Here is a 15,598-nt window from a genome sequence, read left to right as displayed (position 1 = left end):
TTGCCTGGTAGCCAGCTCACCTGGTGCCGCTACAAGTCTGGCCCCAGCTATAGAACCCCCAGCGCCCAGAGCTTCGGGCTCCCCTGGTGCTCAGCTTGCCTGGCACCAGCTACAGTCTGGTGCCAACTTTACAGCTTAAGGCTCATGTGATTTCCCAGCAGCTCGGCTGGTGCCCAGCTTGCTTGGCACCAGCTACAGTCTGGCACCAGTGATATTTATACCAATCTGCAAGCTTCCACAGCTTGCCTGGCACCAACTCCAGACTGGTGCCAGCCAAGTAGCATGTAAATTCTGCAGTACCACAGGATAGTGACTGGCATGGTATGGCAGGAGGAAGCATAAGATTTTCTCCTACTATCTCTTCACCTTCTGGTGAGGTATAGAGTTTTTTTAGGAGCCAGGAGGTACAAAGTACCTGCAGCACCCACCACTCTCGGTGGATGGGTTGTGGTGTTATTTCAGTATAGGTGACAGTGTATCTGGTTGTTTTTACGTTGGTACTGTGCCCAGGGCAACGGCACCTATTAAAGTTTTGCTAACTATTGAATAACTCAGCTGCATAACTTCCACTGATGCTTTGGTAGCCATTGGAGTACTCCTTCACTACAAAGCCCCCACTTATTTAGAGGCGTCCCTTGGCTACAGGTTAAGTTGAGCGTCAACCAGTTGCAGTTTTATACTGAAGGCTCTCTTAACTAATAAGGAACGACAAACTTTGTGGTCAATGATAGCAACTTTTCTATTTAAAATTCATTACATGACTTAATGTTTTTGGAGTAGAATACTATGTCCATGTATGCCACCTCCTGTCAATGTGGGATTCAGCTATTTAATCACTTGGTAAGTTACTTCTATAAAAATGACATTTTTATAGTAAAATAAAGTTTTATATATACTTACCAAGTAATTACAGAATCGGAGCCCACCTCCTTCCCTCTGATGGACATAAGACATAAAACAAATGAGAATTGTTTGCTAGGTCATTCCAATATTCCGTTACTGGGACTGGCTGATTGCCTTCACAAACTATATTGAAGCGCTACCCACGAAATTTTGAATCTAAGCTGCCATTAAAGTGGAAACTATAACTATCTAGTAACTTGGTAAGTATATATAAAACTTTATTTTATTATAAAAATGTCATTTTGATAAGAAGGAAGATCTTCCAATTATATCGTGAAGTACTTAGTTTTCTGTTAAAAATTGAGAGGAATTGTCTAAAATACTTCTTGAAATATCTCTTGATTAGAAGTTGATGGACTTATGTGATGAGTAGTACAAGAACAGATACTTGAAATGTTATTCCTTTGCAGTAATCCTGTGGTGAGTGAGGGAAGTGGCCCTTCAAGTTGCTTGTCCCTTGAATTCATGAGGAGATGTGGCCTTCTTGTATTTTCTGAATTTGTGGTGAGTACAACTGTACACATATTATACAGATTGGTTGTACAGTATATGTGAGTTTATTTGCATGCAGGAATGTCTTAAGTTATACGTGTTACTGAAATGTGAGAGCTAGAGGATTTCAGTTGTTCCTTTGTTACCAGAATTGAAAAGTTGTATAAGATGACATACCTCAGTATTTACAAATATTGTATAATTCTGGTAAGTGACTGAATTGTAATAACCACCATTCCTTGTTTTTAGTGAAGTTTTGTTATTGTCTTTTGTTCAAGTGTATTGCTACAGATGCTTGTTCCTATGGGGATACCAACCATCGTCTTTTTTATGGATTCTTCAGCAAGTATGTGCAAAACTGGTTGTTGAACTTGGAAACAAGGATATGCCATGGTGGAATGAGAGGGTGATTGGGGAAATACCCTCACTCTGTCTGTGTTATCTTTTTTCTCCTGCCCCCTTTTCTTTTCTGTGTTAGAGTTGAATTTGGATGGAAGCCCATTATTTTCCTTGTGTTTGCTTCAGGATTTGTGATTTTTTGTAAGTTGTTTGTGTCATTGTTATTGAACAGTACTGTAGTGAGGGAAGTGGACGGCTATGTTGTCTCCCACTTCAGTAGAACAGTAGAACCTCATATGAGTATTGATCTTTTTTGTTGCGAAAAAGCGTGTATTTGTTTTTCCCTGGTAAGGAATGCACTGATTGGTCGTCTTCCCAGTGGGAAAACTTTGGGAAGCGAGAAAGTAGCTCAAGAGGCGTTTGCAAGCATTGTTGGGGTGTACTCCTCAGAGGACACCACCAGATCCTTCTAGATCTTTCCTTCCAACAACGTCTCTTCTTTTTCCACCTCTTACGAGAACTTCTTCACCTAGGAAGTATTTATCTCCTGCCCCCAGGCGGCCTGTTCATGCATTTGCCTCAGGAGGTGAAGACACTGTTGGGGTAAGCATTCCTCCTGCAGTTTCTTTGTGTTCTGGTAGTGCTGTGATGATGATGATGGTGATGATAAAGATGACTATGTTTCCAGAACAAGTAAGATGTTGTTTCTTGAGTATTTAGAAAAGATATGGCCTTCACTGAATATTCCAAGTTGTACATCTTTAATGACATTTCAGATAACTTGGTAGAGGAGAAAAAAGAATTACAGTATCTCCAAAGTCTTCATTTCATAAACGGTCAGCATACTTCCAGTTGATCACAAAACCTAACTTGCTCCCTGGAGGATGCCAGGACCAACCAATCATCTAGTGATCACCATAAACAAATACCATCGATTGAGCCCAAGCTGAGGCTAAGGTGACTACCTGAAGAGTTGTGGCCAGTTTGAAGCATAATGCTGTAAAGTGAAGGACAGTACCATTGCAAACAAAGCAAAGGTATTTCCGAAAACTCTGATGAATTGTTTCTTGAAAGTCAGCATTCTGCAAGTCTATTGAAAGCATGATGTCACCTCTCTTATGGAATTAACATTGAACATGGTGTTTACATCTTGAACTGAATCTGTAACATACTTGTTGAAAGGGGAGAGGTTGATTACTGATCTCCAACCCCCTGTGATCATCTCTAAAAGAAAGAGGAGACTGATGAACCACTACTTCTGTGGCATCTCTCTCCTTCATTTCTTCCACTTCTGCCAATAAAGTTCAAGATTTCCGCAAATTCAGAGGATCAGATGGAAACAGTATCTCTGTGTTTGAGAGGGGAGGAAAATTGTCCTTGAATGGAAGGCTGTACCCATCCGAAAGGACAGATAATTGACACCTGTATTGAAGAGTTGGGCCAGCTGTTCCTTTATATATCTCGATTTTGTATTTTAGCAGAGCTCTTTCTTCATCCCACTTGACAGGATTGAGCACCTGCTGTGACACCATCTGTTACATCCAATACTGTATATAGAATAGTATTGCATTTATAGTGTCTCTGTGCCCTGCCCTCACCATCACACAGAATGGCTTTGATTCCATTTTCATATATTAGTTAACTAGGGCTCCCCTTTTTGCACTTAGCTTTCTACATGCCTGCTGCTATTTCCATAGTAAATCTACTTTCTTGAAAGTAGTTTTGTAATGCCCACATCAGTGAATCTTCCAAAGATTCCTTATTATATAATTTCTTCCTTTTTTATAGTCTGTCTTTAATTTCATATGACAGATCTCTCTGGCACGAAGCCAAATTAGTAATTATTAGTTTTCAAAATTTCTCCAATTCTTTTCATCATCACCTTCCATATTTTCATGGTGTGTTCCTGCAGTCTTATTTGTGAATACTTTTCAGACTTTACCTTTTACTCTGTAACCATTAATGACACAGTGCAGGTATAAATATCAGTTTTGAATTACCTTCTTTCTTTGCTTTTAATACATGAAATTTTGGTGCTTTAGATTTTTGTACAAGACCCTTGTCTTTTTCAGTTTTGGAAATTGTGACTACAGTGTACAATTGAAATCTTATTTTGCAGGTGAGACATATGCAAGAGGGTGAATGGCTGACTTGGCTTGTTGTTCAGCATATCAGTGATGTAGTTATTCTACACATGGAGCCACCAATTCACATTCTGATCCAGTCCATTCATGCATCTCCAGCAGCCTCAGCATTACTTATTCAAGCTATACATGCACGTTGTGATCATGTCCAGAAAGTAAGTGTAGTCAGAAAGGCTTTGTAAATTATTTCTTCCAATTCATGTTAATAAAATATGAGGCATTTTGTAATTGAAATAATGATGTTTTGAACTAATGATCAATGTTCTTCATTGGTTAGATTTTTGAGGATCAGTAGTTATTGTACAGTATAAAAAACATCTCCAATTGTAATTCTCCAAGATTAAGTATTTTGGATTTCTGGATTAGTAAGGGCTTGCTTATGCTGGTAGGATAATACTGTGTAATGAACTCTGTGTATGATGAAACCTTGCATTGTCTTGAAAAGTATTGTAATAACCTTTATGAATAAGATGTTGATTTAATTGCTGATACATTCTTCCATTTCAGGCTGAATATGGGGGCCACATAATATCATTAGTCTCAGGTGTCCACATTTCACAGTCTGGGGCTCTAATCACCTTCTTGGTAGAACGGCTCTTGGCTTCCTCATATTTAGTTGTAACTCGTGCTGCATGTGCTCTAGCTACCCGTCGTTTACAATTGTTGCTGGCCATGCCACCTGGTCAGGTGGCACTCCAGCTACCATTAGAGGATATGTCAAAGGTTCTCAATTACATAAAGGAAAATAAACTGGAAAAAAGGTAAGTCAAGTAGAGAAATGGTACAAACATAGTATGCAATATGATGTAATTAATTTCATTTTGGGTCAGATTTCTAATATTTGGACCAAAATAAAATTAATTACATAATATTGTATATTATGTATATACAAGAACCAAACATTATATACATAAATATGTACATAATATTGCACATTATGTATATACAAGAACCAAACATTATAAAAATGCAATTTTGAATAATACCATGGCAAAATATTAGCTCAGCTCTGAGGCCATAGAATTAACTGGGCAAAAGCTGATGTAGCATTCCAGATTAATGAATTTACTAGGGAAACATTCTTAAAATTATGTTAATTACCTATACGAGTATGAAAGGACAGAATTTGAAAATAAGCTCTGACCTGGTATTACAGTATCTTTTCTTTGAATGTGATTTACCTGAGGTCATTAAATAGTTAACATAATTGGAGACTGCATATCTTTTATTAATTCAGTATATAGTATCTGTAGCTAAATAGACAGGGTAGAGGCAGAGTGTTGTATCCTCATGATTGTTCCCACAAATAAGAGGCATTGCTACTACAAGGCCAGCTTTAACAACTTCATATATTGAAAAAAGGTGTCCAGTTAGGGTGTATCAAGATATGAAGGAAATGCAAAATTCTGCTGGAAAGATTTAATGAGAATGTGATTGGGAAAACTGAGTAAATACAGCATGATAGTTTTCAGTATTGTTTTGATTAAATCTTATAGAAATGATGCTATGAATGGAAAGACTTCTGAGTGATATTGTGAGTAAATCTTTCTTTACAGTAAAACTAAATGACACTTCTTTTTTTAAGGTATGGGCAAATGCATGGCTTACTGCAAAGGTTGATGGGCCAAGTTCATGGAGTCACTGTCCCACAAGGAAATGAAACTTCTCAGCCAAGCTTATCCCACACATCTGTCACTACGTCAACACGTTTAGATCTGAACTGGTACCTGGCTCTTGTCAGAAATAGGTAAGTTTTCATTTTAAATGTTTTGATCTTAAAATATTTTGATTGGAACATGCAGGTGTTGTTGATGATTTTGTGGAATTGAGCTTGGGAAAACAATTTTTAGTAGTACCTCAGTACAGAGAATTCAGTTGAGAAGATGAATGATAATGGAAAACTTATAATGAAATAGAAAAGATAAACACAAAGTTGTATTAGTCATAGCATACTAAACAAAGCAAAATACTAACCAATGCAATGAAGATGGCATACAGAGGAAAGAATAAGGACTAATAGGATTAAGTAAAGAAACAAATAGAATATTACATTTACATTATCAAGAACACTGTATATTAAATCCTGCTAATACATAAGTTGGATGAAAGCATTTTAGGAAATCTATTTATGTTTGTAGTATAATTCTAAATGTAAATTGACAGACTTATCTTGGAAGATGTGTCGGGAAGATATTCATGTGGTAAGTTGTACATAATGTCCTGAAATCAAAAGTTAAGTTCAGGACTGTAGGATTTTCATAACATTTGCAATAGATACTAATACTCTTTCTTTGACTAGAATAATTCAGTTGTATTCAAACTAATTTTTTGTTTTATCATTAAGATTATCCAAAATTAAAGAATATTTGTACCTTTGTTATTATGATTGATAGTTCTAGTGATGAATATAAATATAATTGGATTTTAATGAAATTTTTGGATAGCATATGTTAATGGTTATTTTCAGTTTGAAGGTACTACAGTTTTATACAAATTTCATTCACAATTAATTTTTAGGAGCAGATAGATTGAAGTCATTGCTATAGTCAATCCCTGAGATTAAAAGTTGAACATAATTTTTATGCATGAATCCTAAACGATCACAGACTTGGTTGTATCCACTGGTAAAGTGTATTGATTCTGAATATCTTTGGTTTTTAACAGAAATAGATAATAATTGTGAATGTATTTTGGGTTGGCATTCATTTTATCTGTAATAGCTATACAGTAATGCCTTGATCTTACATGCTTCCAGTTGTGCGAATTCACAGACACGCGAACTTTTCATTTGAACCTAACTAATTGGCATATGTGATTTTTTCACAGACACGATATTTGAAAAATCCTTGAGAAACCCTGCATAAGTGGTTATGTTTAATTTTTTATGTAATTTATAAGTTTTCATGCTTTTATGTGAAAATTTGGTATGAAAAATTTGTATTATTTTTATTTTTGTATGTAAATACTGTATGATACTAAAATCACAAAATAGCTGTTGATGTAAGCATCTCTCTCTCTCTAGTACTTTAATATTTGCTTTGACATATAATTATTTTGTATTTTTGTTCTCTCTCTCTCACTGAGATAAGAGAGATTTTTATGCATATGTAACATATAAGTTTGTTTTGTATGCTGTAGTTTTATAGATAAACGTGACATTATTTTGTTATAATTTTTTCATATTTTCCATGCTATAATTACAACATTTATGCATTTCTGTAGTAAATTATGTAAAATTTTAAAAGAATACGTATCAATTCCCAGTCTTCTCCGAAGCTTCGGAGAGGGGGTTGTAACCTGTCAGACCGCGAAATATGTACCCTGTAAAGGATACTGTACTGAAAAATCTCTCTCTCTCTCTCTCTCTCCTTCATAAATCACGAATTTCCATCTTTTGATATCTAAAGTAGGAATAACCTCTCTCTCTCTCTCTCATTATTCTGTCTCCGTTGGTACTGTAATTTAAATATATTAATTAGACTAAATCTAGAATGTCATGGTTACTTGTTATGACATGGATTGTTAGTCCATGTTGCTTTTTCACAGTTGAGGTTACATGGCCTTAACAGATTTTTCTCATTATTTACACAGTTGTTTTAGGTTTGCCTGTACACTGTAACTATAATTATAAAGACTAACTGTAATATAAAGCCCCATGGTATTTGCTTCTATGAATCAGGCCATTATCCCAAGATCATCACCTAATACTGAATATGTACTTATTAGATTCTCATTGCATTTCTTAGTGTCTAAGAAAAAATTTGTTTTTGGGAAAAAGAAACTTCTTATAAAATGACAGTTTTTCATTTGAAATAAAATTAGAGCTGCTGTCATATGCAAGAAAATTTTACTGAATCCTTGATATATGCAAAACAGTAAGAAAACCATGAGATTCAGTTTTTAATATGTAAGATATAGTACTGTATTAGTTTATAAAATTGTATAATATAATTTCTCTGTCTTATGGGCATACCCATTCTTGACGGTTATAGTGTCCAGCCTTCTTGCTAGGTCAATGATATCCATGGAATTGTATAATGTAATTCTGCAGGCATTCAATTAAATAATGTATCATGTGAAGGGGCTTGTTGATTATGACTCCATTGTGTGACTGACAAGATGCTGTCTTAAACAATAGAAAATATTGAGTTCAGGACCTCATTTTAGAATGTTAAGTTAAGTAAAAGTTTGCTAAATATTGTTTTTATATTACAGATGTACTCATGGTGAAGGAGGTGGTTTAGAATGTAGCCAGTTGTTAAGTCAGTTAGAGTATTCTGAGATCATCAATGTCATGTCTGGAAAGTCTTTCAATACTGCCCTCCTTACTTACACACTAAGACTAGGACTGTCCACAACTTTGCAGGTATTTTCATGCATGGCCTTATTAAACTGTTTTACCTAATACTATTAGAAGATGACTGAGTGTATATTATCTCTTGAGGTTGAACTTGAATGAAAGTTATAAGAGTGAGCTTTATGTTTGAATATATATTCTTGTCATCTGTTGTACTTTTATTTTATTATTTTGTGATATGCTGCTGTCATGATATGAAATTTATTTAATTTACAATTGCAGGCTAACAGAGACTGGGGTGAGTGTAACAGTTCTGTTGAAACAGGTGATAGTGAAGAAGGAAGCAGTGGAAGTGGAACAGGTGAAGTCCCATTGTACACAGCCAGCAAAGTCATTCTACTTCAGCACTTGGCCCGGTTGTCAGGTTCTTTACCTCGGCCTCATCATATTTTTACACCAGGTAGGTAGAATTTTCCCTGATCTGTTTTTATTAGACTTTGTACTGTTTCCTAATATATATGAATGTACAAACTGATACCTGTAACTAGCCTCTAATACCATTATATTGTTTTAGAATTAGCTCAAGAGGGTAGGTATGAGGAAGAGAAACATCATTCATTATTTTATTGTTATTCATAATGTGCTCTTGCTCTCATTGAACAAACCAAAGCATTTAACTTTAGCTGACTTCCAGTTTATGATTCAAGTACACTCAGACTTGTGGCTGGGAACTAGTTAAGGTGAATCAAGTAGTTGAAGATGACTGCATCTTAAGTGAATGAAACAATAAAAATATGTGATAGAATACATCAGCCGTGCAGTAATGGAAAAGCCTTAAAGTGGTGGAAAGAGTCCTATAAAAAGGCAAATAGTGCAATTTACTAGTATATAAAAATATTTGTGTTGATTAAAACTTTGCAATTTACTCATCATAGAAACCAGAGAACTTTTATTGATACACCAAAAGTTTGTCACTAGGCTACATGAGAATTGTTTCCACCAAAAGTTTGTCAAAATATTTATGCATTGTTGGTTACTGCGTCGAGTTATTATTATAAGGTAGTTATTTATATAAGAATGTAAACTATCTTTTATATGAATGTACTTTTGGCAACAGCTGCTACAGTTGTTGAAGCTTGGTAACAAGGTAGTTAAGGTTGCAGACAGGTGTGTTATGGGTAATGCTCACTCACCTATTATTTTGTCTACATGTCTCCACTGCTATTATAGCCAGAGAACTTCATATGGTTTTGAGTTTTGTGTTGTGTTTTGATAAGATTTGGATTTTTGAGGTTGTTTATTACATGAACAGTGATTCTTATTTTTTATTTTTATTGGCTTGTTGCTCAGCATGTGGAAGAAACTGGAACAATTAATAATTGTGTTAATTTTTTGTCATCTCAGCAACATGTCTTCTTAACACAACTGTGTGCAGGCTACAGGTTTACTGCTTCGTAACCATTATCATGGCTCTTATAGTTTGCTAACTCATCTTTATGATAAGAGTTAGGTTTGTATATTAAAAAATATTGTCAATTATTAGAGTAACCCATTAACATGTTGTTAAACTTGCACCAACTTTGTAGACCCAGTCCACGCTACTGATGAGCTCAGGATCTAAGATGATCCACTGTCCATTTTCAAAGGCTGCTCTTACCCTCGGGAATGAACTGTGGATGGCAGGTGACTGTTCCTGCTGCAGCCATCTATTCCCTTTCAACAGACCAAAGAAAGTGCTTGAACTGGTACTGGATGTGCAGCCCTGCCAGGACTCAACCTAGATCTGTGTAGATGGCCTGAACGTAATCAGCCTCGGTCCTCGCACCACAAGACATTCCTGTCGGAACTATGAGTTACTGAACTGTGCCACAACCTGGAGCTTGAATCTGGGTCATGGAAAACTCTTCCTCTTCAGCAGGTTCCCCTTCTTAGACCCCGGAGGTTGTTCTTGTAGCTTCATGACTACTGCTGTTGTGACATCTTCAGTAAGTTGAGGGGAAACATCATCTTTCCCTTTACCAGTAGAAGACCAGGAGTAATCTAAGTTTCTATTTACAATTGAGATTCTCTTGAGCAGCTCTGTCTTACCTGTCAGTTCTTTTAGAGGAACCAATACCATTGTACTGTTCAAGCATTTGGATTATATTTATTCTGGACACACTCAGGAAGTAGGGGAGGCATCTCACTTTAGTGTTCATGGAATCTTATGTGAAATGTCCCATAACATTAGCCATATGATTACCTGCTTGACAGAATTTAGATGATCTCTAAGATTTTCTTTAGTTCTGCTCTGTTCTTAAAGAGGGATTAGGTTCAGAACAACTGGAACTTTTTCTCTTGCTTATACCCCAGCTCTACCAGCAAATAGTAATGCTTACCACTTGCTCAGGAGCAACAGTCAGATGGAAGGGGAACTTGGAACCTCCCTTTCTGACACTTCATCATGGAGCAATCTCTCAGGTTCCTTGAGTTAGAAAGAGATCAGGTCATTCACTTGTCTTCAAATCACAGGGTTTGAGTTGCAGTATCCAGTTAGGTTTGAGGAAAAATCCAGTAACACTGACTTTTCTCCTCTTTTATTAAAAGAGGATACATACAGGCCACTGGCTCCTGTTATTTGGCCTAGCAGTAGTCTTAGCCTTTGTAGCCTTCCTAGTTCCAACAGGATGGGTATGCATTATTGATAAGGGCTCACATTTGGGCTTAGGTTGGAAAGTGACATATGGCATATGTGGTCTCCTCCCCCTTTATGTTTTTCCTGACTGCACTGCGTTGACTGTGTTTGTGCTGATTGGGCAGATGTAGGCAGGCTACATGACCAAGCACCTGTCTGGGGACACAGGTCAAGTGATTTGGATCCTCCTTCCTGGAAAATTGATACCAGTACTTAAGGACCTGGCTGTCTCACTTTACAAAAAAAGAGAAAATTTTCTCGAGTTTTCCTAGAGGGTAGTTCAGCTTAGTGAAGCTCTCTTGCACATGGCCATATCAGCCTCTCACATCAGATGCCAGCTGTATAGGAGATTACAGGAGCTGGCTATCTCTTACTCAATGTGCTTGGCAGGGAAGCTGGAATTTCCAGGCAGTGACAAACAATCCCTTCAGTCTCTTGCCTTTGGCACAGACCTTGGGGATGGGCAGAGGGTTTTCACCTTCACTTCTAATCCTTTTGCAACAAAACCAGTCTTGTTCCTTGAGACAGACTTCCCACCAAAGGAGTATGTCTTCTTATGTGTTCCAATTTGTTCTTGTAGGAACAAGTCACAAATTTTAAGATAATTTTCATTTTTGTTAGGTATATACAAACCTGTTGTCTTTTATAATTATCCAACTTCTAACCATCCCCACTTTTGTCCCTGTAACTGAAGGAAAAGTGATTGATATACCAACAGGTGAGTGGATGGTACCCCACCATACACCTGACAGCCACAAGGTAGGTAATATCTTGTTACCAAGCTTCAGTGACCTTACCAAATGTTGCCAAAGATATATCAAGACAGATGATTTCAGGTTTGAATAACTAGGAAAAATGCAAATTATCTTGACTGTGCAGTGTTAATCAGATCAGCAAGTAAAATTTTCTAGGCTCATGATGGGTTGGCACAAAGGTTCCATTATTTAATTAGGGTAACAAAAACAATGGGAAAAGCTGGATAGCTATGTGGGAAGAGGAAACAGAAACCAATTCAGAAGTTAAAGGTATAGATTCATGGGATGTTGCAAAGAGTGTTCTATAACCTTCAGCATAAGTGACAGTTCTCTCTAGGGTGGTCCTTTAATGCTGGGAATCATGTTCTTCTGTAAATAATGAATGGCCTACCCTCAGAATGTCAGAAATAATATGCACTAGTAAGACAGTGTTATGTATTGTATGAAATATCAGATTTGATAAGTTTTTTAGTGGTATTTGTTATCTTGTCGTAGGAACTTTTGTCATGGTACATTAGTGAAGGGTTTTCTCTTTATGTAAAGAAACATTGTTAATGGAGATGGTGTTTTTTGAGGTGATGTTGTTTTGAATTGCATATTATATTTATATCTCACAGGTGGTGGGAACAAATACAGTGAGCGAGTTTGCAAACTTCTTTCGGGAGATGATGGCATAGGCAATGTAGTTGATACTCTAGCACCAGCAGTTGTTGAGTATCTCACTGCTATGTCTCGGTTACCCTGGGGTGGTCAAGTGCTGCCTGAAAGTTCTGAGCACATACTTCGTTTTTCTCTGTTAGCCATGGAGGTGAGTTGGTGCCATTACTTTTTATCAGAGCTATTTTTTTTTTTTTTTCGTAAAGTAAAATTTAGGTTGTCCTCTGGTTATTTGCTAAAATATACTTATATATAATCATCACAGAAAAATGCAAATTTATATTTGTATTGTTAATGTTATGAATTTTTAAGGACTGATTGCATCCCAAGTAGTCCAGCCAAAAGAATGAGCAAAATAAATTTTCTGTATTTTCATTAGCTCTTGTCAAGGTTATAATGCAGAAATGTCCAAATTTGTCATTGTCATGCTGACTGAAGTTTTCTTTAATTTTTCTTTACCAGTATCTTCACTGGCAAGTCTGGTTAGGGAGTGTAAGCATAGATGTAGCAAGTTTGTGCTTAAACTGTGTGGACTCTGTCTTACGCTGCAGCACTCTCTCAGGGCTTCTTGGTCTCTCTGACCGAGTATCATACGTATGCTCCATGATAGCTGCTCTCCATGCCGCTGCATCATATTTAATCAAACCAAGGGCCCTCCCAAGGTATTTATATTAATGTGGGGAAAATATGCATGCTTTGATTACTGTGGTGCCAATAAATACTTTCAAACTTTTTAAATAGCTGAAAAAAAGATAAGATTGAAACAGACTGTATTTGTTTTAATGTGTTGAATGGAGACATACTGTATATGAAAATGTAGAAAAAAATATGTTTTGAGAAAGAAATCAATCTTTATCCTGTGTGTGTGTAGAAACCTTGCAACTTATAACTGGTTGGTGGATTTTTGAGCAAGGTGTATGAATTGTATATTTTTTATATAAATGGAGAAAAACCCAATAGAATGACAGGAAAGGACAGGTCAGAACAGACTGGATTTTTTTTTTTTTGAATGGGATCACCTATGTAAAGTTAGAAGAAAATGGATTATAATAAAGAAATCAGTCTGTGTCATTTATTTGGTAGACACTTGTAAATTACAACTTGTTGAAGAATTTGGAAACACTGATGCAGAAATATAATTATATGTTTTTAAGTACATGGAGGGAGAATCCAGTAGAATGATAAAGTATTTCAAAATTCCATAAATACAACTGTTAAATAGCCAAAGCTGACAATTGCATCATTGATTAGTACTGCAGTTGCCAATGGTACATTGATACTGGTTGAATCTTGAATTACGAACTAAGGTTATTGATGAAAAAGTCTTTCTATGTTCATCAGCGAAAGAAGAGCCTTCCAAGTTAGAAAAACTCAGGGCAAGGACACTATAGAGTATATATATATCTGGAAACCTGCTTTACATTACTCTTTTTTTTTCGTATTTTAAACGCATATTACTGGTTTTTTTTATACTCAAAACCATGAAAAATTTGAGGCATTACATGCTCAAGTTCTTGAACACTGCCAGTCATGTACTAAACGTCAGATGTAAAGGTAATTTTGTTGTTTTCCATTTCTGAACATATCATGAAGTACAGGTACTCAGCTTCAAAACAACCAAAACCAGCTTTATACCATGAAAAATTAATTCACTGCGAGCAATGAAAGAAAAAATTGCTGTCATAGATTAATCAGTGTGCTTTGCCACAAACAGATTTTGTGACTCACCAGTATCTCAAAAGGGTTAACCCTCCATTAAAGGTCAATGTGAAATTAAACATTTTCTGTACTAATATTTAATGAAAGAATATTAGTCTTCTTTTATGGGAAATGGCCTGTTTTTGGAAAAGCAGTACTGTAATCATTAATGCAATCAGAGAGTTTTGAAGAATATTTCAGTACAGTGAACCCCCCGTATTTGTGGGGGGGATGTGTACCCCGTGAATAGCTAAAATCTGCAAATACTTAAAACCCCTCTAAAAACACTTAGAACTGCCCATTTTGATAGTTTAAACACAAGAAAAACCCTGTAAAAATGCTTATTTTAATAGTTTTATCACAAAAAGTGCATTTATTGATGAAAATTATATGAAAATACAGTAATTAGTGAATATTTCTCAATGAAAAATACTGTGAATGGGCGAATTTTCCGCAAATAATGGGTATATGTTCCACAAAGAAACCCGCGAATCATGAGAACGCGAATACGGGAGGTTTACTGTATGTGGAAATAAAAAATTTTGAAAATATTGAATGTTACTGTCTATGTATGGTAGCATGTTAAAGAATGAGTTAATATCTGCCGAGGAATATAATGAGAAATATGAATGAAACTTTTACATATTGTGATGACAGCAGTTATTTACTCAGCCTTATAACACAATTGGTGAAGCTTTATTGTCTGTGATTTATAGGGATATGACATTTAGTAATTTAATCATAATAATTGTACTCTTGTATGTACATAATAGTTTAGGATATAGTAGTGGAAAAAATTGAAATTAACAATTACGGTTATTTTGCAGCCTTCCTTCAGGCCTCACCCAGTGTTTAAATGGTGGCGAAAGCAGTCCGTTGGTGGCTTGCAAAAGACTAATGCAACTGATTGTCTGGTTGGAGGCTGGTAACTTGCGAGATTTGCCATTATGCATATCTCATCCTATAAGGTACAGTATTGAAAATACAAATACAGGTATTGTATCGTTCATTTTTTTTTATTGATTAGGTGCAAGTGTGTATCTCACTTAAGGTTACAAGTAGGTGAGTACAGAGTAAATGTGCGTTTTGGAATCCTATGGCTGTCTCACTTGAATATAAAACCTCTTTTTGTTTCTTCACTTCACTCTAGAATATTCCTTGTCACTTTGCCTTTTACTTCTGTGATTTTAGTGTGCAAAGTTTGTGTAGTACTGTACAGTGATCCTGCAATTGAAATGAATTCAATATGTATAAATTCAGTTAAGCATAAATGGAAAATATTAAACACTCACGATGAAAAAAAATTATGGATTTGCAGTTCTTGGTTTCAAAATTCACACACACACACACACACACACACACACACACACACACACACACACACACACACACACACACACACACACACACACACACACACACACACACACACACACACACACACACTCTCTCTCTCTCTCTCTCTCTCTCTCTGTTGTTATTTTGCAAAAGGCATGAAGCTCTTTTTAGGGGGTTTTGAGCTCATTCACTCATCTCTGTAGCATAATGTTGAATCATACCCAGACATCCACTATGTGGACAAATTTATCAGCATATGTCTGATATATGACCCCAAAGTGCAAAATTAGTAATGCTGAAA

General features: G+C 36.0%; 1 protein-coding gene across 1 annotated transcript in view; it reads left to right on the top strand.

Annotated features, from left to right (window-relative positions):
- Nucleotides 1-15,598, top strand: part of LOC136845828 (huntingtin-like) — a 121,008-nt gene that overhangs the window by 85,924 nt on the left and 19,486 nt on the right. Inside the window, 9 exon segments of the mRNA XM_067116210.1 lie at nt 1,314-1,407; nt 3,854-4,033; nt 4,386-4,639; nt 5,464-5,625; nt 8,094-8,244; nt 8,458-8,635; nt 12,222-12,412; nt 12,724-12,923; nt 14,787-14,927. Coding sequence (XP_066972311.1) covers nt 1,314-1,407; nt 3,854-4,033; nt 4,386-4,639; nt 5,464-5,625; nt 8,094-8,244; nt 8,458-8,635; nt 12,222-12,412; nt 12,724-12,923; nt 14,787-14,927 — 1,551 coding nt within the window.

This window comes from Macrobrachium rosenbergii, chromosome 14 (assembly GCF_040412425.1).
Source record: "Macrobrachium rosenbergii isolate ZJJX-2024 chromosome 14, ASM4041242v1, whole genome shotgun sequence".
NCBI classification, from domain to species: Eukaryota; Metazoa; Arthropoda; class Malacostraca; order Decapoda; family Palaemonidae; genus Macrobrachium; species Macrobrachium rosenbergii.
This window is presented reverse-complemented; position numbering and strand designations above follow the sequence as displayed.